The 27,744-nt window shown below is 40.8% G+C and overlaps 1 protein-coding gene and 2 long non-coding RNA genes across 5 annotated transcripts in view; 1 reads left to right on the top strand and 2 right to left on the bottom strand.

Moving 5' to 3' along the window:
• Window positions 1-27,744, top strand: part of gria1b (glutamate receptor, ionotropic, AMPA 1b) — a 102,956-nt gene that overhangs the window by 45,863 nt on the left and 29,349 nt on the right. For all 3 annotated transcript variants that reach the window (XM_044370487.1, XM_044370489.1, XM_044370488.1), the window contains 8 exons: window positions 13,127-13,311; window positions 17,837-17,890; window positions 18,003-18,161; window positions 21,016-21,183; window positions 22,495-22,599; window positions 23,482-23,589; window positions 24,376-24,582; window positions 26,923-27,138. In XM_044370487.1, coding sequence (XP_044226422.1) covers window positions 13,127-13,311; window positions 17,837-17,890; window positions 18,003-18,161; window positions 21,016-21,183; window positions 22,495-22,599; window positions 23,482-23,589; window positions 24,376-24,582; window positions 26,923-27,138 — 1,202 coding nt within the window. The remainder of the gene's footprint in view (window positions 1-13,126; window positions 13,312-17,836; window positions 17,891-18,002; window positions 18,162-21,015; window positions 21,184-22,494; window positions 22,600-23,481; window positions 23,590-24,375; window positions 24,583-26,922; window positions 27,139-27,744) is intronic.
• On the bottom strand, window positions 1,269-27,744 carry LOC122995329. Its single transcript, XR_006406778.1, has 3 exons — window positions 27,734-27,744; window positions 24,230-24,236; window positions 1,269-1,394 (listed from the first exon to the last, which is right to left on the bottom strand). It is a non-coding gene; the product is annotated as an uncharacterized LOC122995329 (long non-coding RNA).
• Window positions 7,666-8,448, bottom strand: LOC122995330. Its single transcript, XR_006406779.1, has 2 exons — window positions 8,338-8,448; window positions 7,666-8,226 (listed from the first exon to the last, which is right to left on the bottom strand). It is a non-coding gene; the product is annotated as an uncharacterized LOC122995330 (long non-coding RNA).

Below are 27,744 nucleotides of genomic sequence, written 5' to 3'. Positions count from 1 at the left end.
TTCTTGTCTGGTCTTGTGAAATGCCGTCAGTCATCATGGCTGACCTTCTGTTCCGCTTCAAAATCCACATTTAAACGAGTATGTTGCAAATGACCGGATGTGTTCTTGCTCCTCGCGTTTTATCGAGCATACTTTGGGAACTGATTTGTGTGGATCAAGTATCCCAGCATGCATTTTGCATTAACCAGCAGCGATAGCAGAGATAGCAGGCTCGTGTTTTTTTTCACTAAATTAAAGGGGACATATTATGCTTTATGTGATTTTCTGTCATTCATATCCTGTTATGATGTTGGATGTTAAACATGGTCAAAGATCCAAAACTTGAGGTGAACGTACTGCATGTAAAAAGGCTTCCTTTGAGACAAAGCCCAGGTTTTAGTTACCCTGAACGCTCCGTTTGCTGTGTTTTTTTATTTTCCCACAGTGGTGGAAGATGTTTTCAGATCCTTTACTTAAATAAAGTAGAAATACTGTAGTCTAAAGTACTTCATTACAAGTAAAACTCCTGAATTCATAATGTTACTGAAGTGAAAGTACAGAAGTATTATTAGCAATATGTACTTTCCAAAGTAAAAGCACTCATTATGCAAACTGTTAAATTATTATATTACATTATGTTGTTTGTCTTTAACACTAAGAAATACATCTAAGGGCATTTCGATGTTGTAGTTCACCAATGTGGAGCCAATTTTAGATACTTTTGGTAGATTAATAGTAATAGTACTACATTATGTTATATGAATGTATCATATGTTTTATAATAATAATAATAATAATAATAATAATAATTACACTTTATTTACATAGCACCTTACATACACTAATGCAGTTTAAAGTTAAATAAAAAAATAAAAAAGAAGATTTAGAAAAGTAAATGTTGTGGACAAAGTAGTACAAAGTAGCATAAAATGGAAATACTCAAGTAAAGTACAGGTAACAGGTACTTAAGTACAGTACTTGAGTAAATGTACTTAGTTACTTTCCACCACTGCTTTCCTGATGAGATGATGTTAGCTCGTCACAGGTCCATAAACAGCCGTCTGTTCCATAGCCTTGGTTGCTAAGGTGGTTGCTAAGGTGGTTGCTAAGGTGTTTCCATGTGTTGTCCACTCTCATATTTCAGATGTGATTCAGCTCCAACATGTTCGGATGGATTTGAGAAGTTGACATTTGGAGTAAAGAAGGAGAAAAAGAAGTGAAATCCTGCTACTATAGTTTGTTTACGCAGCCTGGAGGAGCCGGAGGAAGCTTCCTGAAGCTGACCAATCAGAACAGAGTGGGCTCATAAGGAGGCGGGCCTTAAAGAGACAGGAGCTAAAACAGCCTGTTTCAGACAGAGGCTAAACTGAGGGGCTGCTTAAAGGACCAGCAGAAGATAAATAAGGAGTTTTTAACTGCAAAGATATTCCAGTAGAGCCCCAGAATATAAATATAGAGCTGGAAATGTGCAGAATATGTGTCCTTATAGAGTTTAGATGGGATTTGATTCCAGCTAAATTAGTGTGCTATATTAGCATTAATCCTGTCAGATAAATGCTAACATGCCAATGTAAAATGTTAGCATTCAGCTAAAAGCACAGCTTAGACTGATCAAAGAGTTCAGTCTGAGCACTGGGCCTGAAATGTACAGAGGAAGAAACCTATTGATTCAAGTAACGACTAGTAGAGCTGTCTCTCCATCAAACAGTTTGTTGTTTGTTTGTTGTCTTCCTTTTTTACTTTCTTTCTTGTCTTTCTTTTGTTCTTGTCTTTCTCTTACTTTCTTCTGTTTGTTTGTTTGTTTCTTTCTCTCTTTCTGTCTCATTGACATAAAAATCAAGGGAGATCTGGTGAGGAAGGATCTTTTTCTTCCTCTTAATGAGTGAATATAGTCCAATATGTGTCTGCATACACGGATGTGTTTACATGTTTGTCATACAATTTGAGCTTCATGTGGAGAGCATGTGAAGACAAAATGTTCAAATGATGAAATGTATGTCACCCACACGCTCACAGCCACACGGATGCAGAAGATATAATTTGAGCTCTTCTTTCACTCCTCTTTCTCATTTTTGTGCTCGTCCTCCTCCTCTGTTCCTCTTTAGTGTCCAGAGGACTGAGAAAGCTTTTACATGTTTCTCTGTCCTCTGCTGCAGTCTTTTAGTTTCTGCTTTTTCATGTCGTCTTGTCTGCCATCAAGGTGCCTTTGAGCAAGGCGTTTAATCTCCGGTGGTCGATGTGACTGAACCAGACAGTCCACTGTTCAGTCAACCTTCTATTAATAAAACAAACATTTGACCGCAGGACAGACGGACGGACGGAGAGGCAGACAGACAGACAGACAACAGCTGCTAAAAAAAATGAACCAGAGAGAGAAAAAAAAATAAACTCGCATGAACAGAGAGTGTGTGTAATTGAACATGAAACTGATTTTGTGTGTGTGGTTGACATAACTGCTGCCGCATCACTACACTAATGTCTTGCTAACACACCGTTAGACACGCAACACACGCACACACACACACACACACACACACACAATGATATTCGCACATTCACGCACCAGCGCACACATTACAAGCATTGTTAAGAGACAGAGAGGAAAGACAGATTGTCTTTCTTCTTCCTTTTATCTCAAGTTGAGCAAGCAAAAAGAGAGAGGTGTTGCTCTTCATGCTTTTATATATAAAACTGTGTTGGATGTTTGTATGTTTTGTCTTGAGGACTTTATGTTTTTGGCAGTTTTTATGACCCGGTCCTGAGAGGTTTAGATTACAAATGAACTTGGCTCAAAGCAAAGCATCTCTGATGTCCACAGGATCCGTCTGTATGGTGTTCTGGTTGTGCTCTGGTTCAGTCTCGGCTCCGTTGTGGTTCAGTATCTGTTTTTCAGTAGCCACATTTTTAATATTGTTTTAAGTTGTTTTGCAGTCATTTTTGTGTGTTGCACAAGCATAAACACACACTTGATTGAATGACTGTCATACAGGCCTATAGAGTATGTCTACGTCCACGTTCAAGCTGGTAAACACCAATTTATCTCTTTGTTTCAGCCCTCCAGCTTCACTAGACTGGTGTTTCTGCGAAACCATGATAGACCTGTGCTGTGAGGGTCAGGAGCTTTGTTTTTTTGATTTTGTCGCCTCTTGTGATTAATCCTTTTGAATAAAATTGCAAAGTGTAATCAGCTGCTGGTTCCAAAAGTGTTTTTCCTCATTCTGTATTCCCATTTCAATCTTTTCTTTAGAAGCACTGTTATTGAACATAGAAACACTCTCTTACATAATATAATGATCCTACAGTTTATATTATTACACCCAGTTGTAAATATCTCAACTTCATTCCTGAGAAATCATGTTATGTCCATTATTTCTAAAAGTTGTGAACAAAACGTGGCGCCATAGTTGCTGAATTCACTCAAAACAGAACTGATTCACTCTGCAGATTGTAAAATCAGTTTTCTCAACACTGTAATTGACACACATGACAAAATGTTAAGCCCTGTGATTGGATGTTTTTTTGCTGAAATGCATCTTGGGAGTTGTAGTTAACTTCTACACAGTCTTGTACCTTCGACCGTTTTACCAAAGAACCAGATTTTCTAACACAGTTGTTCATCTTTTGTACTGATGATTCAACCAGAAGAGTTTCATGATGATTCAAGCTGTAGAAGTGCTCAAACTGTGAGTCACAAACATTGTCTATGCGAAAAATGGATGTATGTGGTGGATGGGGAACAAAAACCACAGTACTTGTTTACAAAAATGGATTTAAAAATGTATTTTAAGTTAATATAAGTCTTTTTAGTATAAAGTTCCCTCTTTGTGTTTCCTAGTTGAGGACAGTGACAAAAAGAGGGAATTTGTAAAACATCCACTTGATTTGTCTCACTCAGATTAGCTTCAGATAAACCTTTGAATGAGATGCGATCAAATCACTATGTCACAACAGAACAGAAAAAATATGCAAGTGAGAAAAAACTAAACCACGAATAAAGCTGCATTAAAACAGCTGGCGAACATCGTCTGTAAATAGGAATAAAAGTGACCCAAAACAATCAGCTGCATCAATGAGATGATGGTATTTGATGCAGCTGAAATAGTCCAGAGCAGAAAAAAAAAACTTAACTGTGTTAAATCAAATAAAAGTTTCCATGTTTCGTCAAAAGCTTTCCTGCAAAAAAATGTGTCGTCAACTGTAAAATCTGCCAGTAACCTTGATGTAACTCCAGTTCTGTGAGTTCTGCTTGACACCCAGACCTGCTATTATTATTATTATTATTATTACTCATATTTCTATTATTATTATCGTTGTTATTATGCTTCTCTGTGTCTCTCTCCTCCTCCCTCCTTCTTTCTCTCTCAACCCAACCAGTCAAGGCAGATGGGAGCCTACATAGAGCTCGGTTCTGCTTGAGCTTTCTTCCCATTAAAGGGGAGTTCTTCTTCGCTCATGGGGGACTGTTGTGTCTCCGTAAACTAAAGAGTCCAGTCTAGACCTGCTCTATGTGAACTATAACGTCTATTGTGATTTGCTGCTATATAAATAACATTGAATTGAATTGAGTGTCGGATCCCTCACAGTAACCTTTTTGTCCTGTCGTATGAAGAGCCTGGTCAAACAGAATAAAAGCATATTCTGATATAACGGCCCCGTGTCGGCCCTCTGTCGGCCCTCCTGTGGCCCCGGTATCAGACAGACAGCGATGTTTTAATGAGCATCTGAGGACAGATGGAGGCTGATGCTGTAATTCTCTGTAAGAGCTCTGCTGGGAAAAAAAAAAAACACTGGGAGTGATGGAAACATACTGGTTCACTGCTGAGGAGTCTCCTCTTCCTCCTTCTTTGGTTGGTTTCTTTTTTCTCCTCTTCTGTCTTCATCTCCTCTTTCCCTTTTTCCTCTCCTTCTCTCCTCTTTCCTTCCCTTTCCTTTCCTCTTCTACCCTCTCTTCACCTCCTCTTTCAACACTCCTGACGTTTCCTGACATCCTCTTTCATTTCCCTTTCTCCTCTCCTTTCCTCTTTTGGACTCATCCTCCCCTTCCGTGTTCCCTTTCTTCTCCTCCTCTTTCTGTCGTCAGCTCCTTTTCTTTCTTTCTTTTCCTTCTTTTGTCCTCTTTCATTTCCTCTATTATCCTTTCTTTATTTTCCCCTCCTTTTTTCTCATGTCTTTCTCTCTCCTCTCCTCTCCCCCCACTCCATCTCCACTTTCCCTTTTTCTCTCCTCCAGCCCTATTCATTCTCTCCTTCCGTCATCTGTCCCTTTTCTCTTCTTTCTTTCCTCTCCTTTTGACTCCTCTAGTCTCCTTTCTTTTCCTTCTTTCCTTTCCTTTTGTCTTCTCTAGTCTTGTCCTTCTTCAAATTTCCTTTCCTTTCTCCTCTTTTGTTTTTTCTTCCCCTCTCCTGTCTTCTCCCTCTTCTTCTTTCATCACCTCCTCCACCCTTTCCTTTCCTTTCTCTCGCCTCTTCTCCTCCCTATGTCAACACTTTCATTTACTCTTTCCTTTCCCTCCTTCCCTCTTCTGTCCTCATCTCCTCATTCCTTTAATCCTTTCCTTTTGTCCTCTAGCCTCTTCTCCTTTACTTTCCTCTCATTTCCTCTCCTCCCTCATTCTCGCTGCATTAATAGTAAATGACATGCATGCAGGATGTTTATGGAAATTAGATGCAGAACGGAGAGCAGATTAGTGTCTATATTTATAAAAGTTCTCTCTCTCTTCCAATCTGTCTATGTCTCTCTCTCTTGCTCACTCTTTCTCTATTTTTATCTTTCATCTCTCAGTATTATCCTCTCTCTCTCTCTCTCTCTTTGTATCAGTGACTGACAGTGTCTCTGTCAGTGTGGGTGTATCTCTAATTGAAGGTTACACATTATCATTAACACACTTAACTTTTTTTTTGTCTCATGCAGAGTGTGTGTTACTGTGGAGAGATGAGACTCAGCCTTTGCAGCAGCTGTAAACACTCGCTAACGAGCAGTTACCTATCAGAGGTTATCACATAATCTCTGTTCTCTGTAGCAGCAATTATGAGCAAAGTGTCCCCTTTTTTTTTTCTCCACGCTGCCGCAGGTGTAAGAGCGGAGCATGAGGTCCAGCTCTGATGTTTAACACAAAACCAAAAATGTCAACCTCATGATGGTTCTGGAGCAGCTGTTTTCAAACTCTGACACTGTGGCTACTCTCCTTCCCCCTAGACATAAATAGCAAATTGGCACGATTACAAGTATGCCGAATTAGTTATTATCAGTTCCTGTTTGCAGTGTAGCCACGGATGTACAGACGACTATCACTGGATTACTTTGATACCAAAGAAAACTTAAAAACGTGATGATTCTCAGGCAAGTTCTGCAGTTATAAGGAGCGTCTATTTTCTAAGCGGATTTATAGACGTTTATTCTTGATGAACACCAGACATAATAATAGCATAAGCCACACTGAATCTAAAATATGTTTATCATTATTGTGTTTAGGTTTGACTGAGGTATGGGCCCTGAGAAATAGTACGGATTTTGATGCAAATTGTGGCAATCTGGGGTTTAAATTACCTTAACTGCCTCCATGAGCTGCTGCAGCTCAAACTGCCGTGTTGAAAAGGATCACAAAAATCAAGAGGCTTCACCCTTTGAGGTCCATGAACGTCATAGCAATCCATCAAAGAGTTGTTGAAATATTTCAGTCTGATAAAAGTGATTCACCGACTGACTGACATCCATAGAGCAGGCACATGGCCGTGGGTGGGTCTAGGTGGGCCTGCGCCACCCACTTGGCAGAAGGCTTCCTTTTCTGCTGGATCGTCCAATGCATAGCAGTCAATGAATACTGGTTCAATTACTATGCGACCGATAGAAATAAAACCATATGACGATGATGATAGGTCAGATTTTTGTGGAGTGCAAGATTGCAAGCAGCCCTTCCTCTTTCACTCAGTGTACAGTCTGCGAATAGCACAGATGAACAGAAGTCTACTGTCTGCTAGCTAGCTGCTTTTTACGTAGGTTAAGACAAAAGCCATGGCGAAACAAAGCAGTCACAAAAAGACGTTGTGAGGAGCAGAATGAAGAGAATTGAGCTCAAGTTCAACCTCATTCTCAACCGAGACGCCTCCTCCCGCACCAGTTTCTCCTCAGCAAGTGCCGAGTAGTAACGACACGCAGGTCTACGTGGCTGCTAATTCAGCCTTTTTCCCCGTCAGCATCAGCAACAAACTGTACTGTTGAAAGACTCTTTTCAACTGTCAGATTAAAACTGGCATCAGGGCATCAGTGATGACATACAGACTGAACTCTTTGTCCCTGTTCTCCATTGAAAGAGAAATGACTGAATCATTGGACTATAATTAAATAGTTTCCATGCTGAATACCAATAAGCCCCGTCGTCTCCTGCTGTAATCATCAAAAGTATGCTGTTGCGTCTGTCAGCTGTGTGTGTATGTGTCCACCATGCCAGGCTATGCAACGCTGTTAATGTCTGTCTTGGTGCCTGTAACATTACCTCTGATGATGTATAAGGGTTGTGTGATTAAACTGTGGTGCATTCAGGCAAGTTTCAGAACCTATTAAGTGTGATTGGTCTTGGACAGTCTGGGCCCACCTGATTTTCTCTGTGCCACACTGTGATTTATGCCAATACTACTGCCACAGAGCCACACTAGCATAGCTAAAAAATATGTACCATATCGGCCTGAATATAAGACAATATTTTATTCTAGATATTAAACACTTATGTGTTCACAACATCAGTGTGAAGAGGGATGGAGCAGGTGAACCCAAGTGCAGACACTCACGGCGAGGAGACAGGAATATAGAAACAGAGTACTTATTCTGTCCTGGGGAAGCTTAGGCTGGGAAACTGGGGCTGGAGCTTGGGCTGGAAGCTGGGAACCAGAGGCTGAGGCTTGGACTGGAAGCTGGGAACCAGGGGCTGAGGCTTGGACTGGAAGCTGGGAACCAGGGGCTGAGGCTTGGGCTGGAAGCTGGGAATCAGGGGCTGAGGCTTAGACTGGAAGCTGGGAATCCAGGGGCTGAGGCTTGGACTGGAAGCTGGGAACCAGGGGCTGAGGCTTGGGCTGGAAGCTGGGAACCAGGGGCTGAGGCCTGGGCTGGAGGCTGGGAACCAGGGGCTAAGGCTTGGGCTGGAAGCTGGGAAACTGGGAACCTGGGGCTAATTGGGCTGGAAGCTGGGAAGAGTGGGGATCCAGGGCAGGGAGGCAGGGTTGACGACATGAGATGAGGGGCTGGAAACAGGGGCTGGAACCAGAGCAGATGAAACAGGAGACAGAGTTAGGGATAAAACAACCGACAACAGAAAACTGGTAAACTAGTAATGGATGAAAAAAATGGCTCGAAGTGGCGACTGACTGGTGGAGAGGCTACGATCTAGCAGGGTGGTGATAGCGGAGCTGGGTATTTATAGGGAGCTTGATAACAGTGAAGAGGTGCAGCTGGTGTGGCTCTGCTCTGACTCCAGCACACCTGTCTCCACTCACATAATCACACACACAGGGAGAGAGATAGAGAAAGCCACTTTGAGAGAGGCAACAGATTAAGGAAACACTTTTTGAATGTAGAGAGTTCCTACAGAGAGTGTTGCATAATTGGTTGTTTGTAGCCTTAATGTTGCTAGGCTAGCAGGTTTCTTCCAGTGTCTTTATAGTGATTTTGTTAGAATCCATCAGTATAAGACGTGTTTGATTAGCTCAGTTTAACTGCACGAATGTCTGAAGGCTTGTGTAACATGTTTTCCTGCTGTGGAGGAAATACATTTGTGATGAGCGAAAACAACGTCTTTAGCCTACTGCAGAAACACAGCTGACTGACTCACCTGTCAAACAGCAGAGCAAGAATTACTGCTGTCACAGAGGATGAGGAGCTCAAACAGACAGACAAAAATTTGATGCCTCCAAGCGCCTGACAGATTATCTTTCATAAAGTAACAGGAAACTAAACGTGATTCAAAACAAGGTTAACAAAACATTTAAATTTTTTGAATATTAATGTCATTATGGAAAGATTTTACTTTTACCTGATGTTGACCTGATTTTACTCCTGGAGAACACTGATTTCTTTGACATGTTAACGGGTAAAACCAGCTTTCTAATCATCTTTTCAACGTGAGCGTGTGCAGAATAAAGACTTCAGACAGAGGAAGTATCACGGTGACAGCAGCAGAGTGAAGTGATGGTGAAGCAGAGATCATTACATCTCGGAATATATCCTTAAAATAATAAAACTGAGACAAAGTCGCCTCTTCTCCTTCGATTCATATTATCTCAGAGAAACTTTCCCAACAAGATGAGTTTCTTGCAAAAGGGGGCGGGGGGGTCTCTCTATATGCGGACCAATAGGATACTTTGCAGTTTTGTACCAACAGGTAAGGCATGTAGACACACAGTGAGGACTGAATCATCTATCAAACAGTCAAGATTCACTGCTGTCACAGACGAGGAGCTCAGACAAAAAGAAAAATGATCACTGAGCAACAGGGTTAGAATAACATTTAAATTTTTTTTATATTACTATTATTATGGAAAGATTTTACTGTGATTTGTTTCAAGTTATCCACCATCCAATATTTTTCTTTTGTTCTTTCCAGCTGAGTTGTCCTTCCGTTTCTATTGTCTGTTCTTTGTGGGATGACGCAGCTCATCAACTGTAATGTACTGTTTGTTCTACTGTAAATGCGTTACTCAAAGCACAATTGCAGATGGTGTTTAGTATAACTGGGTTCTCTAAGTCTGAGCAAAGGAAGACCACACACACACACACACTCACACACACACACACATACACGTTCAGAGTCGGCTGATTGTCGACTGTGAGACACACTGAGGTAATAGCCCTGGAGGAGGTGTCGCTGTGTGTGCGTCAGACTGTATCTTTGAAGTTCCTTCTTCAGTGTGTCTCTCTCTACTCTTTGAAGTCTATCTGAATTTTGCTGACTTGTCTTTTCAACACGGTGTCCATCTGTGTGTATGTGTGTGTGTGTGTGTGTGTGTGTGTGTGTGTGTGTGTGTACTGTAAAATGCTGATGTGATTACTCTCTGTTGACTCATAAGATTTTAAAACACAGCAAAAACTGCTAGTTAGGTTGTAGAAACACTAAAAGAGATTTAAAGATCCCCTCCAGACACGTATTAAGACATGTAAAAATACTCTGCTTGGAATAATAATGTGTGTCTGATGTGGTTTTTACACAAAAAAAAGTATAATTACAATGTTAAAATCCTCAGAATGGCATCTACTCCTTCTCCCTTGTTAAAAAAAAAAAATCCAGAATCTATGAATATGTAAATATATTTCATTTCTGAAGTTTTACTGCTGATGTCTCCTACTTCACTGTTAAATCCATTTTCACTGTACAGTTTGTGCACTGGAGGCTTCAAGTTTCCACATCACACTTATGTTAGTTGAATATTGGACCATCGTCCTCCAAACTAGTCGAGATGTCACAGATAATACTTAAAATCAGATTTTCAGTGAGCACAGAGAAACTTTCCACTTTCAGCAGATGAATGTGAAAACAAACTCTGCACATACATCGTTCTGCACAATGAAGCTCAAACATCCAACTGTAGGAACAAGAAGAAAAACATAGTTTTGAGTGGAGGGGGGCTTTAAAGATGCATTAATTTAACTTGACACACAAATCAGCTTATATTTTGTAAGCTAACATGTTAGCAAACAGCTGCCTATTTACTAAGGCTGAATAAAGCAGTCGGTTTTTCTGATTCTTTTTATCTAAATGATCCAACTTCACCCTAAAACTTTCTGAAGCGCTTTCGTTCTTTGAAGTATTTAGTTGAAAAATCTTTGTGTTTTTTGCAGAAAACAGCTGCCTGCTGCTGTAAATGTTTCAGTCCCTCTAGTGAGTCGACACTCTTGATGTTGCCAGTGGGATTGGAGTGGTGAGAGGGAGTGTAGTTATGTCATCACGCACCCTCCTTCTTTGACGTTTCATTGATAAGTCCACGACATCTCCAGAGGGCTCAGCGGTGATACCTGGCGTCTCAGGTACACCCCCCTCACTTCCATACCCTCCTACCTTCATCTTGCAGCCCAGTTGTGGTACTTCTGGTCCTTTTCCTCTCATAAGCTTCCTCATCACCATCTTCCCATGGTACTATCAATTCCCCAATGCATGCCAGCTTGGTTGTTGTGGACCACAGGACCATGTCTGGCTGGAGTGCTGTATCCACAATGTTTCCAATGGACTCTGGTGCTCTGGAGGTTGACCTACTGGTACACATGGTGTGAAGTGGACATTTCTTGCTGATGTTTGTGGGAAAGCATTTGTGGTGGTTCACCTCTGTTCCAGGATTGATCCCAGCTGTCTGAGAACTTGGTTACGCCCTTGGGTGAGGCTCGTCCTGTTAAAATGTGCAGGTGCTTGACAAAGGGAGTAAGTAGGGTCTTCTCCCAACCACTGCTTCAGGTTCTGGGGTGTAGGTAGGAGGTCATAAGTGGCTGTGATGACAAAATTTAACCGAGATCCCTCCATCTCCCAGATGTCACGCCAGCTTTTCTCTGAGTTTCCTCTTTTCCAGGCTCTCCCAGTTAGTCCGTTGGCCCTGCTCGGCCATCGGTGTGTCGCTCTGCCTCCTCCTGTCTTCTCTCCTCCTCCACCATGAGCCGTTTCTTCTGCACTGATGTTGCCTTGTGCCTTTTTGGGACGAGCCCAAGACCGGCTCTCACATGTTGAACTTGGCTGACCACATCCCTGAAGTGAAGAATAGACTTAGCGCTCTGGTACACTTCCTCCCTGTTGCCACACTGGGGGGATCGCTGTTTGAATAACAGTATCTTCAGATTCAGTGAGGGTCATGACCAACCCTGCTTTGCTGCATTTGAATTCTTCAGAAATATAATAAAATAATAATAAATAAATATTGATAAAATGGAGCTTTAAAGTCTTTGAACTGATTATAAAAACACATGAAGATGGATTATTTTTCTCTGTGTCTTTGTTTGGAGTCGTAGAGTGTGCCTACCTGCATCAGGTCTTCCAGGTTTGATCTTGAGGCCGAGTTGGTGTATCCAGTTTCTGCTGACTGTCTGCCTGTGTGAGGTCAGGTTTCTCTGCTTAAATAATGGATTACAGCCCAGGAAAGGAGACCAAGTGAAAAACAAGATGAGAGACGATTACTATGAAAAGATATTCAGAAGAATTTCATCTCAGATAACTCATGATATCACCAATATTTGTTTATTTCTTGTTTAAATCAGCCCACTTAAACAAAAATAAAACCATCACAGGTCTGTAGCGTCTCAGTGTGAAGCAGCTTTTTTGAAGTTTCACCCAGGCCAAGTCCAGCCCGAGGCAGACAGCAGACATCACAAGAGTTTGATTCCTCGGAAAAAAAACAAAAAACCCCCCCGACATTCAGTTCAAGAAGCCAAATCCACTCCTCAGTATCCAACATGATGTTTTCTTGGACTCTGAGAGCTATAATGGCTTTTACTATTTTCAAACATTTTAAGAACTTAACGATGAAATCAGAAAACTCAAGAATCAACAGGATAGTTGTAAATTGCAGCTCTACTTTGTGCTAACAAAGTTAACATTGTGATGTCTGTTTTGGACACACAGATGTAATTAATGTTCATCTTAAGACATCTAACAACAGGGTTTCCCAAAATGTTGGACTGTTCCTTTATTATTTTTTTTTAATTACAAGTGCAAATTGTCTTAAAGCTGCTGTGAAATTGGAGGTTTCATCCAGGACATTATAATGAAATCAATGTCATATTTTTCTTATTACTAAATTATTCCTTTTTAACAAGAAACGTATCACTTTGTCTTGTAATATCACAAAATCTAGTTATTACACAAGATCAGTTACAGTATCATAAGTGTTAAATAGCATAGTACGATGGCCCTCTATATTTAGTTGTGTTTTCTGTATTTGCAGTGCATTTCTGTGTATAGTTGTGTTTTCCTGAGCTCTCAGGACCATTGTAACATGAGGACCTTTCTAATTAAAACAAGACAAATCAATTCATTAAAAAAAAAACACAAATACACCTGTTCCAACACTGATGCAAGAGCTACAGATTCTCCATTAATGGTGTCATCTTGTTCCTCCTCTCTTGAACACATTCACATAAAAGTGAACGATAGAAACTGAATTGATTTATTTTGCCCTGTCAGGTCTGTCGGTGCTGCAGAGGATCTTGGACACGGCAGCAGAGCGGAGTTGGCAGGTCACCTCCGTTAACTTGGACACTCTGACAGAAATCGCCTTCATCAAGCTGCTGGCCGACCTCGACTTTAAGAAGGACTATCAGATCATCATCGACTGTGAGCTGGAACGACTCAACTCCATCCTCAACCTGGTAAAACCCTCACTCATCCCCATGTCAATAAAACACTGAAACATTAGAAACATCATGAGACATTCAGTGGGCTCAGAGGATGTTTTAGTTGATATTATTTCTGTTTTGTAATATAAATCTTTTCACTGTCATGCAAAAGTGCTGTATAAATAAATATTTACTAAGTCTCAGCTCTCAGGATGTGATGCTGAATAGTTTTGCTCTTCTGTTTTCATTTTAACAGAACACTTTGATTTCAGCTTCACTGATAATTGATTGGCAGGAGAGAGAACTGAGAGAAGATATTTTTGCAGTGAAAAGGATATTTTGGAGCATGATTGAATAAATTTGTGAGAAGCAGCGGGAGAAAGAGCGGCCGGCAGCAGAGAGCAGAGGAATAGATAATAATAATAATAATAATAATAATGATATATTTAATTTGTACTGCACTCATAGTGAAACCCAAAGTGCTACAGTATTAATAACATATAACACACAACATAAAGAAAATAGTAATAAGAGTCAAGATGAAAAAGCCTTCCTGAATAGAAAGGTTTTTAGGCCTTTTTTAAAAGAGACTCAGTTCTCTGCTGCCGTTTCACAAGTGTGGTGCAGCAGAGCAGAAGGCTTTGTCCCCTATGGTGCAGAGCTTAGTACTGGGGGCCCAGAAGAGCAAGCTGCTGGCAGATCTGAGGGTGCGGGCAGGGAAGTGCATGTCCATTCACAGATTTGTATGCGAGTAGCAGGACTTTGTAGTCAGTCCTGAAAGAGACAGGGAGCCAGTGCAATGAAAACAGAACTGGTGTTATATGTTTGTGTTTTCACAGTCTCAGCAAGATCCTAGCAGCGCTGTTGTGAATGTACCGGAGCTTCTGGATGCTCCTGCCGGGGATCCCAGTGCATTGCATAGTCCAGTCTTGAGGAGATAAAGGCATGGACGAGTTTCTCTGCATCTGACAGGGTTAGAGAGGTGCGGAGTTTAGAGATTTTTTTGAGATGGTAGAAAGAGGTTTTGCATAGATGTCTTATATGGTCATCAAAGGTCAGATGAGGGTCAAACCTAACACCCAGATTAGTGAATGAGAAGGAAAGGCGGATGTCCTGGCCGTCAAAGGTCAGATGAGGTATGGTGGATGACTGAATCTAGTGTGAAGTGCCAATAAGGAGAGTTTTAGTTTTGCTGGTCGTGCTCATCCAGTCCTTTATCTCTTTGAGACAGGTGCTGAGGTGTGACAGGGCAGTTTTGATGTACAGCTGGGTATCATCAGCATAGCAATTAAAAGACACCACATGTCTGCTAATGACACATCCAAGGGGGGAGCATGTACATGGTAAACATGATGGAGTCAAGAACCGATCCTTGCGGAACACCACAGGTGATAGGGAACGATCTAGACCTGCATCCTCCCAGTGAGACACACTCAGTCCTGCCTGAAACCTCTACAGTGCAGAGTCTGACAGTCCAATGGTGGTGTGGAGGCGCTCTGATGTATTTTTTAGGAAGCCAAAAGCTGCTCAGTGTGAACTCTGGCCAGAAACCAGCTGTCATTGGGGAAACTTCTCTTCCTGCTGAAATCCAGCTGGCTGCCAGAGACTGAAGGATCAGGTGCAGTTTTGGATCTGTGAAATGAAGCTTTTGGCTTCAGCTGAATTATTCTCATTTTAGTTTCATGTAGCCCGGCTGAGATCATCAGGCCCACTCTAGTTTGACTTCATCTGGTTCATTTAGTTCGGTTGGATGTGAGTGAAATATCAGGTGGAGTTTCAGAGTTGCTGGGTGATGATGTTGAGTTGATCTGACAGGTTGATTATTCGAGCTAACGGCTAACACGCTAGCCAGCTGGGCTTCCTCACTGTCAATAACAAGCATGTTAGTTAACTGGACAATAAGTTCACACTGTTTATTCAAAGTCATATTTGGACCATTGACTCCTGTGTCATTACTGTGTGCAAACTCACAGGCAGAGGAGCTTAAACAAAACTGGATGCTGCAACACAGCTAATAAGCTACGATAGCTTTCTCTAAATCTGGACTCTCAGGCTCTCCGTCCCCTCAAAGGTCACCTCTGTCACAAAAGTTTTGTATTGGTCAACAGTGAGTATTCACCAAAGTTGAATTTGACATGAAACATTTACTTCCCAAAAGTTTAAATGCTGGTGTAACCAGACATTATGGAAGAGGACTGTGACAGAGAATTGAGGAAAGTACACTTCAATTCAATATAGTTCAAAATAATTTTACAATCAATTAAGACCTCTCACAAGATCCAACAACATAATGCACACAACCCCAAACTCAACATCTCTAGATTGGTTACTATTCAAATTCTTAAAGTCTAGATGAAACGGCATTCGAGAGTGTCTAACTTCCACAACAGGAAGTAAACAGGCTGTTGGAATTTGATTTGAACGTTGAAAAGTGGGCATGTGATAATGAATCTAGCTGCTAAAATTGAAGATTGATTGATGGGTGGATGTCATGATATTAATGGTTGAAATGGGTTGGTTCAAGCCTATGTAAGCACACGTCATATTTTGTTTTACAGGAAGAAAACATGATTGGATTTTATTATAAGAATACAAAGAAATTGATTTTTTTTTGTATTTTTTGGCATATCTTGTTAAATAGATGCACAATATGACAGTGGATGTGATCTTAAAAGGTTGACTTTAAGATTTTAATGATTATTTTTAGGCCTGCGGCGACTTATTTTCATTATTGATTAATCGCTTGTTACATAAAACATCAGAAGGCAATGTAAAATCACAATGTGATGTCTTCAGATGTCCTGTCTTATCTGAACAACAGTCCAAAACCCCAAAAGATTCAATTTGCTATAACATAAGACCAAGAAAAGAAGTGAATTCTCATATTTGGAAACGTGGAGCAAGTCAGTGTTTGGTATTTTTGCCTGAACAGTAATTGTCGAAATAGTTGCAGATTATTTTTCTTTTATTCAATCATTACAGCTCTAACTATTATTAAGGAAGGTATGAGGTTGACCCTTGACTATATATCTGACCTCTAACCCCTTACGAGTCTGAGTGCAGGTTGAGAGCCTCTAGTAGTGGTCTGTTAGTTCCTCGGTTGAGGCTGAAAACTCGAGGAGATGGAGCCCCTCAACTCTGGAACTGGAAGTCTGGAAATGCGGCACTGTCGAGGCCGGCTGTTGTAAAGGAGAGCAGCTCTGCAACACCTCACCAGGCTGAGGTGACAAAACACAGTAGATCTGCTTTATTTTAGTCTTTATGATCCTTTTAAAATATGCCTGATCATTAGGATCAGCTCAGGACACACAGCCATGTAAAGATACTGTTAAAATGTATTGATCACACAAAATGAAAAAGAAGCTGATATTTAGGGCTGCCCTCTAAAAGTTGTTGAGTCGATGCATCAGTCGAGAAACCCCCTGAGTCGATTTGCATTTTGTCAGTCGAATTGCTGCCTTTTTTATAGCCATGTCATTATACACAGAGTAATGCAGGGTGACAGCATGACAGGCTGTAAACTTTTACAGATTCTTAACTCTAAATGACCTAAATACATGAGTGTGATGGAAACAAAGAGGGATGATACAACGTGATGCAGAGCGACTGTTTCCTGCTCCGAGCTCTCAACTCCGGTGTTAAATGCAGCAAAGTCGCCTAAACTCCTGTTTAAACAAACATGTAGCAGTTTCTCTACCGTCCAGTGTGATCGACTCTTCAGCTGACAGCGCTGTCAGCAGCCGATCGGTAGAGAGGCTCATGCTGCGCTTGGATATTATAACTGAACTAACACCAGGACGCACACTTTTGATTTCTCTGACTGTGTGGAAATCTGATGTTTTCACATCACAGATGATGAACAACAGCATTAAAACACGAGTCTTACAGGTAAAACATGAGTCTTGTGTAGCTGTTTAACAAGAAAGAGAGAGGGAAGTGAGGAGGAGGGGGAGATGAAGGAGGAGTGGTCCTTTTCAAACAGTTTTCTCCTCCTACAGCGAGTAGTTGTGTTCAGCACTGCAAAGCAGCTGTGTTAGTGAATGTTTATCAACTGATGCTCATTAGGAGCCGGACCTGAGAGGAAGACTGGAGCCAACACCTGCCTCCTCTACCTCCTCCTCTTTACAACTGTTTCTCTTTCCACCCCCTTCTCTGCCTCCTCTTCCTCCTGTTTCGGGCCTCTCTGTCTTTTCTCTCCATCTTCCTTCCTCTTCATTCTCTTCTCTTTACCTCCTCCTCCTCCTCCTCCTCCTCCTCCTCCTCTCTTCCGTTCCTATCAGTTTGCCGGTTGACTCTCATCAATCTGAGAGCGCTTCCTCTCTTTCTCTTCATCTCTTTCCGATGGTGAAGATGGGCAATTAATCCCTCAAAGAGGAAGAAAGTCTTCCAATTAGCAGCTGTTTAGCTGTTTGAGAGAAAACACACACACACACACACACACACACACACACACACACGTACAGATGAGTGTGATGAATGTGTAATGAAGGCTTTTTATCATCATTAGAAACCATCAGAAAAATCAGCACGTCATTTATTCTGACTTTCTCTCGTTCAGATCGCCGCTCAGAGGAGAAACCTGAAGAACTACCATTACATCGTGGCCAACCTGGTGAGTCTGGCTATTTACTGGGAGGAAGTGGTGAAACGTGAATACAGTGTGTGTGTGCATGAGTGAATGCAGGTATTTAATCTGTGTGTGTGTGTGTGTGTGTGTGTGTTAGGGTTTCATGGACCTGAACGTCACAGAGTTTCAGAAGCTGGGGCCGAACGTGACGGGCTTCCAGCTGGTGAACCGGTCCGATCCAGCTGTGGAGAAGATCAACCAGGAATGGCTCGACTTCGACAGCAAAGACCTCAAACTGGCTCGCAGGAGGCTCCGGGTACACACACACACACACACACACACACACACACACACACACACACACACACACACACACACATGCTGATCTCAAATGGCTGAAAGTTGAATATAAGATGTTAAGATATCGGCTATAAAACTGCAATGATTAGTTGATTCTTTTTGTTATGGAAAACTCTACAGTAACACTGGGTCAATTATGGGATTCAAGCTCACAGTAGAGACAGCAGTAAATCTTACAGAGGGAGACTGACTCCTCTCCTTGAGATTCACAGCAGCTATCTGTGATGTTTGGGGAAGCGGGAGCCACTCTGATAAAGAGTGAGCCGGCGTTGTCACGGTAACCAAGGTCAGGGAGATGGCCCCGAGACTCCCCAGACACCACAGATAGGTGACCTGAAGCTCCATGCAATGTGACTGAACTAACACGGGGTTTCTGTTCTCTGCTTGGTCAAGTGTTCAGTAAATATTCTCAGCATAAGACATCAAAGGCTCCTGGACACTTTCTTCACCAATATGTTGACCATTGATCAGCATTTCTCCATAACAATTTTGATAATCAATTAATCATTTTGAGTCATTTTTTAAGAAGAAAATGTCCAAATTCTCTGATTCCTACAGAGCCCCCCAACGGTCCTCGCAATATGTTTTGCATTGTCTTGCAATACTTTTGTGTTTCCTCACAATACTTTTCTTCTTCCATTCCTTCTGAACCATTTCCGCTGCCAGCGCAATGCCCCAGTATGGATCAGCTCATTGAATTTTACTTTGAACTGGGCATTAAGTATGCTGATACAGTATTACTGCTCAATAGGACTGGTTATGTAATTAGTGAAAGTAAACTTGAAACGAATTCTTTGATCAAGAGGATTCTTCAGAAGAAAGCAGTACAGTAATCTGCAGGATGCTGTCAGTGTCATTCATGACCAGTTACTGTACAACTGCACGGATATCGATGGATGTTTTCTGAATGTCGAGAGTACGGCCTACGAGTAAGTGAAGAGGATGTTCGCTTGATTATGAAAGAGCTGGATCTCAGAGAGGTTTCACTGAGGAAACATGGGAACCCAGAACTATTGCAAGGTAACGCAAAACATACTGTGAGGGAATGTAAAAAAAAAAAAAAAAATCTCTCTGTGACCCTTGTGGGACTCTGTAGATTTCAGCTTCTCAAATGTGAATATTTCTAGTTCCTTTAGTTCTCTACAACAGTAAACTGAATATCTTTGAGTTCGGACAAAACAAGACATCATCTTTGGCTTCGGGAAACAGTGATCAACACTTTGCATGATTTTCTGACATCTTACGGTCCAAACAACTCATCGAGAAAATAATCAACATTTTAATCGACAATGAAAACAATCGCTAGTTGCAGCTGTTAATTTTGTTTGGGAACATAATAGTATTGAATAGTGTTGTTCGTACAGATATCAACCAAGGCAGGTGAAGAAAGGTCATATTACGATACCCCAACCAAAGACCAATACTGTGGAAAAACAGTATGACAACGATTACTGTCATTGTCGATTAATCTGCTGATTATATTCTCGATTATTTTTTCTATAAAATGTCAGAAAATAGTGAATAATGCCCATAATAATTTTCTATTAGCCATTGTGACATCTTTAAATATCTTTTGTCTGATCAACAGTCCAAGTATGACACAGAAATGTTCAAATTCTCACATTTGAGAAACTGCAACCAGCAAATATTTTCCTTCATCGGCAGATCAGACGGTCACACTGAGCCTGATTGCATCCTGCTACACAACACAAGAGCAACAGACTCTGAACAACTACCAACATTAGCTTTCCTGCTAAAGTCTCCTTATTATCTAACTTACAAACATGAACACATGTCTATTTGACATTTTGATATTTATATCAACTAGATTTCCATATAATCATTTCATTTTCAAATGCACCAAAACAGAAGAACAAACATCTAAATCACCAGCAGCAGCTCACGGTTGCCGGCTGTTGAAAGTAATGTAACATGCTTTCTGGTTTTTCCAGCTGCACAGCAATCAAAAATAACGACTTTCAGAGCAATGATGGAATGATTTTGTCTCTGTAAACAGATCTCAGAGAAACATGAACACATCTCAGGCCTCATCACAGTCTGAGACGACGTTAAGTTTGACTGTATGGTGACTGTAACTTGATGCTACAGGGGAAGCTAGCTGTTCCACAACTGAGTGGAAAGACTGCTAAATATAGCAGTGGTGCCAAATTGGGCTGCAGCTAATGATTATTTTCATTATCAATCAATCTGTCGATTATGTCCTTGATTAATAGATTAGTTGTTTGATCTATAAAATATCAGAACATGGTGAAAAATGTCAATTCCTGTTTCCCAAATCCCAATATGACGTCCTCAAATGTCTTGTTTTGTCCACAACTCAAAGATATTCAGTTTATTGTCATAGAGGACTAAAGAACCAGAAAATATTCACATTTAAGAAACTGGAATTAGAGAATTTGGACATTTCTCCTGACTGAAATGACTCATCGATTATGAAAGTAGTTGGTGATTAATTTTCTGTCGATTTGACTAATTGTTGCAGCTCTAGTGCCAAAAAAGTTTAAGAGACAGCCGATTCTTGATATCATGTGTTTTTTGTCTAGAAAACTAAAATGTAAGTTAATTTTACTTTTCTCGTTTTATTCAAAAATAGGTTTTTATTCATATTTATCTTAAGTTCAATATTGATTTGTAAATCTGCACAGCAGCAAAGACTAAAAGGTCTCTAATATTAAAAAGGGTTTCTATTAACTCAAACATGTCACATAGTGTTTTTAATTTTTTTTTTGTATCACTACGAGCTGCTGTGGTTTAAAGAGTTTGGTAAACGCTGATCTCTGACTGCTCAGTATACAGGAGCTCTGACGTACGACGGCGTCAGCGTCATGGCGACGGCTTTCCAGAACCTGCGGCGGCAGCGGATCGACATCTCTCGCCGCGGCAACGCAGGGGAGTGTCTGGCCAACCCTCCCGCTCCCTGGGGACAGGGCATCGACATACAGAGAGCCCTGCAACAGGTACACACACATACACACACACACTATGCAGCATGTAAACGTTAATATACACAATAAAATGTAACAAAAACACTGATGCACATCACGTTGGGCCAATTTTAAACAGTGATAACTGAGTTTTTTGTCTGTATGTCTGGTTTTCATCACAGGACAAATGTGTGTATATGAATGTAGAGGAGAGTGTCAGTGTTCCAGGAATATAAGACTCAACGTGTTTACATTTTGTCAAGTAGTCTCCATTAAAAGTCTGCTGAATCAGCTGTCAGCAGTCCCTGTTTGTAGTGTAGCCATGAACTTACAGACAACTGATACTGACTCTGACCAATACTGAAGAAAACTTAAAAATGTGATGATTCTCAGGCAAGTTTTGCAGCCATAGGGAACGTTTTTCTGCATGATTTCTAAGCATATTTAAGGAATGTTTATTCATGATGGACATGAGAGATGATGATATCCTTGGGAAGTGTCACACTGAATTTAAAAATATGTGAATCATGTCTGTGTATTTAATCATTTATTTTATTGTATTAATGTTTTAAAGTCTTTTATTCCCATTGTCCTTTATCTGTTTAATCTAGTTCTTATTTTATTTTGTATTATTTTAGATTGGTTTCATTACATTTGTTTAAACTAGACACAAGAAGTACCTGCACACTCAATCAGAGCTCCCTTTTCTTTATTTGTGATGGTTTGACCAACTATGAGGCATATATATATATACATATATATCAAATGACAAATGACAATCATCTAATGACATCCACATGTGTCAAGACACCATCATCATAAAAGGAATAAAAAACATTACAGAGGTCATACAAATATAATAGGAGGTCTTGACGCTAATTGTGTCCAAATTTTTCAGTCAACAAAAAAATTACAATGAAAAACAGAAATATCAAACACTCATTTCATATAATTAGTAGTAATAAGGTGGTTGCCATAAGTTAATCTCCTTGTATCCAGCACCACTACTTTGTTTTCATTCATTACATTTGTATATTTTTTGGCGTATTGGTCTCATTGTTTTTACTGCTCACATTTGCACTAACCTGTACAAAAGATGCTATACCAATAAAGTTTGATCAATTGATTGAGTGTGTGATCGGATTTGAATGAGTTATGACTCAACGAAGGAGTTTTGATGCAAATTTCGGGCCAGACTTCAACTCCTCTGCACCCCCCCCCGGGGAGGTGCCTCACAGTTTTAAAACCTCTGATAGAAAATAAACATGGTGTGTGTGTGTGTGTGTGTGTGTGTGTGTTTGTGTGTGTGTGTGTGTGTGTGTGTGTGTGTGTGTGTGCCCGCAGGTACGTCTTGAAGGGCTGACGGGTCAGGTTCAGTTTGATGAGCGAGGACATCGCACCAACTACACGCTGACAGTGATGGAGCTCAGTCACACTGGACCCAGGAAGGTGCTGCTGCTCGCTGTTTTGTCCTTTTTGTTAAAAGAGTTTCATTTTAACAGAAGTTTGGTTTGGAGTCACACTCAGCAGAGAGTCAGGACTTGGCAGGTTTTCACTATATCAGCTCATTTCAGTAATTAGCTCCCTCTTCTCTGATTAAAGGTGTGATAATCAGTCAAATCAGCTTGTTTGGTATAAAAACCTGCAGACTCGCAGCTTTCTTTTCAACCCCATCAGCAGCACAGAAGTACAGTATGAGTTCTTATTGTAGTAAGTAAACAGTTAGTTGCTTCATAGAGGTTCAGGCTTCAAATGAGACTTCAAAGTCTGGATTTCATGTTTACAACTTGCAAACATCTTTGTCCGTCACTTTTAATCATTTTTGGGGCAGAGGGGGGCAGAGCAAAGACATAAACAGGACTTTAAATTAGAGGATATAAGCATCTTTCTGTGTTGAGTATCTGTATTGATGAAGTCTCTTATTGGAAAGGAGGTGCATTTTCTCCTTCTAATCTGCACGAAGTTGCTCTGTTCATTCACGGGCAGCTACAAGATGCTTCATGTACACAGATTCATACATTGGTAATACACCCAAACAATCAAAATCTGTAAACATACCTAAATAATATGGAACCATTTGGTAACAACTGTCAAAATAAAGCCTGCAATAAAGTGTGTAAAAACATTTGCCGTGGAAATATAGCAGGTCACAGAATACGGTGTGACAGTGTTATCTCGTAATTATGAGATATTAAGTCATTTTTTTTATTTTTTCTTTGGTGATTGCAATGTGCTTCTGTAGAAAACAAAGCAGTAAAGACCTGTCAGATGACAGTTGAGACAGTGAACAGAGGCTGATGACTTGTAGTCTAACAGTGACGTTGTGTTCAGATTGGCTACTGGAATGAGAAGAGAGGCTACGTGAACACAGCCATCTACAAGCCGGTGGTGGAGTCCCTGGGTCTGCAGAACAGAACCTACATAGTCACCACCATACTGGTAAGACTGGGAGGACACAACACTCTTCACCTTACTCTAAATTTAATAAGGTAATAAGGTGTAGTTCATAGCAAACCTGACAGTTTGAAAAAATTACAAAGAACAAAGAATAACAAAAACTAAAGGATTCAATTTAGATTTCTAATCACCCTTTTATAAGCTCAGAAGTCAGAAACACAACAGTTGTGAGTTGCATCTAATTAATGTTCACAACCTGATAATGAAATAATAAACCTGCAGTCAGTTATATTTATGGCCACATGGGGGCAGCAGACATATTGAAGTCCAATATTCACTCTCTTTTAACTCTGTTTTTACTCTCTACCAACTCCTGAGGGAAATATCTGGTTCTTTAGCTGCTAAATGCTCCACTATGTTCACCAGCTAGTCTACAGCTAACAGTGTCTGTTTGCTGTTTGGTGCTGAGCAGGTAGTGTACAGCGGCTTTTTAGATCTTTTTCTCTGAAAACAGCTGCCTGCTGCAACTGAAAATGACGTTATGAGAGCGCTGAGAGTGAACTAAAACAGTAAAGTCACAGCTGATCAGATAAACAACGAGCTGAAACAAGCCGAGAGGAGCTGCAGAGTCACTGATAATTCTCTGTGGGTTCATCACTACGAGCCACAACCAGCACATTACACACTGACTACTCAGATTGTAATGATAGAAAATATAGTTTATAGCTACTTTAAAAAAGCGATTACGTAGGAATCATAATGTTAACTAGTTGATATTTAACCTATAAATAAAAATAAATTGGCAGTAACAGTACTGTCTCTTCACAGGAAGCTCCCTACATGATGCTGAAGAAGAACCACGAGCAGTTTGTTGGAAATGAGAAGTATGAAGGTTACTGTGCTGAACTGGCCTCAGAGATCGCCAAACACGTCGGCTTCACCTACCAGCTCCAGCTGGTGGGTGACGGCAAGTATGGCGCCAGAGACGCTGATACAAAGATGTGGAACGGCATGGTGGGAGAGCTGGTGTACGGGGTGAGTGTGACTGGACCTGAACCACAGACATGGATCAGAAAAAACATTTTTTGTCCTAAAACAGATAGTCACTGTAGTTTGTTGGGGACTATTTTCAGTGGCGGATGAATCCACATTTGGTACTCTAGTGAGTGTTTTAGGGTTAGGGGTTAGGGTTAGGGTTAGGGTTAGAACACGTCACCTGATACCCAATTATGTTCCAAACGCAAAAAAATATTTTAATGGTGGATTTCTACTAGAGAATCTGAACGCGAGAAACCACCTACTAGTAAAAACGGCAATAAATTAAGAGACATTTTTCAACAAAAAAAAAACATGAGGCTTGCTGAAAAAGGGGTTGTTGCTCTACTGCAGTCCACTTTAGATGATGAGGAAGGCTTATAAACATCCAATCAAATAAGTCTGTGCATATGGGTGGAGTCAGATGACAGTAATCATAGATGTAGTCATCCTAAAAAAGTTATACCATTGGAGTTGTCGACGGATCTTAATGGGTTAATAGTTTTTGGACAACAACGGAGGTTTGTGATACAGACAATACTTGTTAGTAGTGGCGGCTGGTGATCACAGACACTGAGGGGCTTCTGCTGTCACAGTTTGTTGTCTTGCTTGGTGCACTGTAGCAGACTGTTACATTTACTCAACAATTGAATTAAAAAAGGATGCTATCAATTAAAGAAAGGCCTTTTAAAAAATAAGGTTTGAGTTGGTTTGAGATGTCACTGGTTCTGCAGCCTCAGATACTCGGGCAGGGAAAACAGGATTTAGACGTGCAAATTAGAGCCCTGCGCGGGACTGTTTCCTTAATCCCGCTCCCGCTGGATTTCTGACCATTACTGCTCGCTCCCGCAATGTGTGTGTCCACTCCCGCCCACACCCACAAACATTCTGATCATTCATGCCTGCACAATAGGGTTGCATTGATTTAGTGTCTTCTCCCGTCCTGCAGGGAAAATACGTTATTTTTCTGCATAGTATTAATAAAGAGACACTTTTTGATACGGTAATAATATAGCAAAATTACGTTCTAGGGCATAATAGTGCAATAATTACAGTTATTCTAGTGCAATAAGTAGGCTATGTCTGTTCTAGGGCAAAATTACATTGTATTTATTTATTTTAGCCCACTTATTATTTTAGAACGTGTGTTGTTGGCTGTGTTTGTTTTGCTGAGGTTGTTTTATTTTGTTTAGTTTCCGTGTGTCTTTTAACGCACTGATCAGGAGAAACTGAACTGAATTGAGTAGCGCTCCTAATGATGATGACGTGCAACTCCTCCGTTACCTCCTAAAAGAGCGCCAAAGTAGTAATAACCTACAGTATCGCGTAATGCAATATGCATGCATTGTTTGGTGTTTCTGTTCCTTGCTTGTTCAGGTGAAGTCAGCAGGTTGCAGCAGCCGGTGGTGCACGCTCATGAGTGTGTGTGTGTATGTGTGTGAGGAGGAGCAGCGGCAGGTAGCGGTGTCAGGGAGCATCAGGAGGAGCGCTGACTGAGCACTCAGCCCGGCTCTGTGAGAGTCAGCCTGCAGCGCTGCCTAAATCCAGGGACCTGCCTGCAGCAGAGTTGAAACTGCCCACTCCCGCAAGATTTGCGGTGGGTCCCGTGGGACCGTGCAACCCGTGTTCATCCCTCCAGAAGAGTTCCAGATACTTGTAGAACCAATACCAAGGCTGATGAACACAATCAATCTCCCATAAAGATATTCCCTCATTTAGTATTTAGATGATGGTGGTGGAGAGCGCTGTCTAACACCTCAGTCCAGAATCTTCCATAGGTTTCAATTGGGTTAAGATCTGGTGACTGTGGAGGTCATAACATATGATTCACATCATTTACATACTCATCAAACCATTCAACCCCTCGTGTCCTGTGAATTGGGGCATTGTCAACCTGGAAGAGACCACTTCTATCAGGATAGAAATGTTTCATCATATGATAAAGCTGATCACTCAGAGCAACTTTCTATTGATTTGCAGTGATCGTTCCCTCTCAGGGGACAAGTGAACCCAAACCAAGCCAGCAAAAGGCCCCCCATAGCATAACAGAGCCACCAGATCCCCTCACTGTAGGGGTCAAACATTCAGACCTGGACCAGTTTTTACTTTAATTTGTCACCTGTCTGTATATAAACAGTATGATGTGAAGCAAAATGTGTCTGCTTGAGCTGAAAAAGTTTCAACGTCAGCAAAGACTGTGCAGTTATTGAAAGTTCAGTCCACTGCAGTTAAACTGAACAGAAAAGAGCAAAAAGGAGACGTGAAGGAAAATAATAAAAACATTAAATTGTGTCCATGTCTGTTTGTGGCTGTATAAGAACTCTCTCTCTCTCTCTGCAGAAGGCCGACGTGGCCGTCGCTCCGCTCACCATCACTCTGGTGCGAGAGCAGGTGATCGACTTCACCAAACCCTTCATGTCTCTGGGAATCTCCATCATGATCAAGAAACCCACCAAATCCAAACCGGGCGTCTTCTCCTTCCTCGACCCGCTCGCCTACGAGATCTGGATGTGCATCGTGTTCGCCTACATCGGAGTCAGCGTGGTGCTCTTCCTGGTGAGGGCTGGTGTGTGTGTGTGTGTGTGTGTTTGAGACTGAACAGATGTGTGTGTTTAGAGGTTTATGATAATCTTTTCTCTGTCATCTTAGAATTTATATTATTCTTAATTTCTCTCATGAAGCATAAATAGATAAATAGATAGATATAATACTTTATTAATCCTAAAGGGAATAAAGTGTTACAGCAGCTACTGGACAAAAATCAATATACAAAAACAATGAGGTTGATAGGTAAGGATTAGATAAATAGAATACCTAAAATATAACTGAAATTATGAATAGAATAATATAACCATAACTATAATACTATCTGCTGAGTATACATTGTTCAATGATGTTAATATGCTATAGAACTGTACATTAGTGCATGTGAGGTGGATATTGCTAAGCTAATAGTAGCATGTCAAACATCACAATAATATAATGAATGAATAAATACAAAAAAATCATTTAATATGTATATAACATTTAATACCCCCCTAACAGAGTCCATTAATAAATCGTCTCTGCCTTTCAGCATAATTTATTAATCAATTAAAATACTGCATTATGCTGATAAATTGTTAAACTTGGAGGACAAACAAGCAAGCACATCTTGAAAAG

Source organism: Thunnus albacares, chromosome 13 (assembly GCF_914725855.1).
Source record: "Thunnus albacares chromosome 13, fThuAlb1.1, whole genome shotgun sequence".
NCBI lineage: Eukaryota > Metazoa > Chordata > Actinopteri > Scombriformes > Scombridae > Thunnus > Thunnus albacares.
The sequence above is the reverse complement of the archived record's forward strand: the minus strand, read 5'-3'. Positions and strand labels throughout refer to the sequence as shown.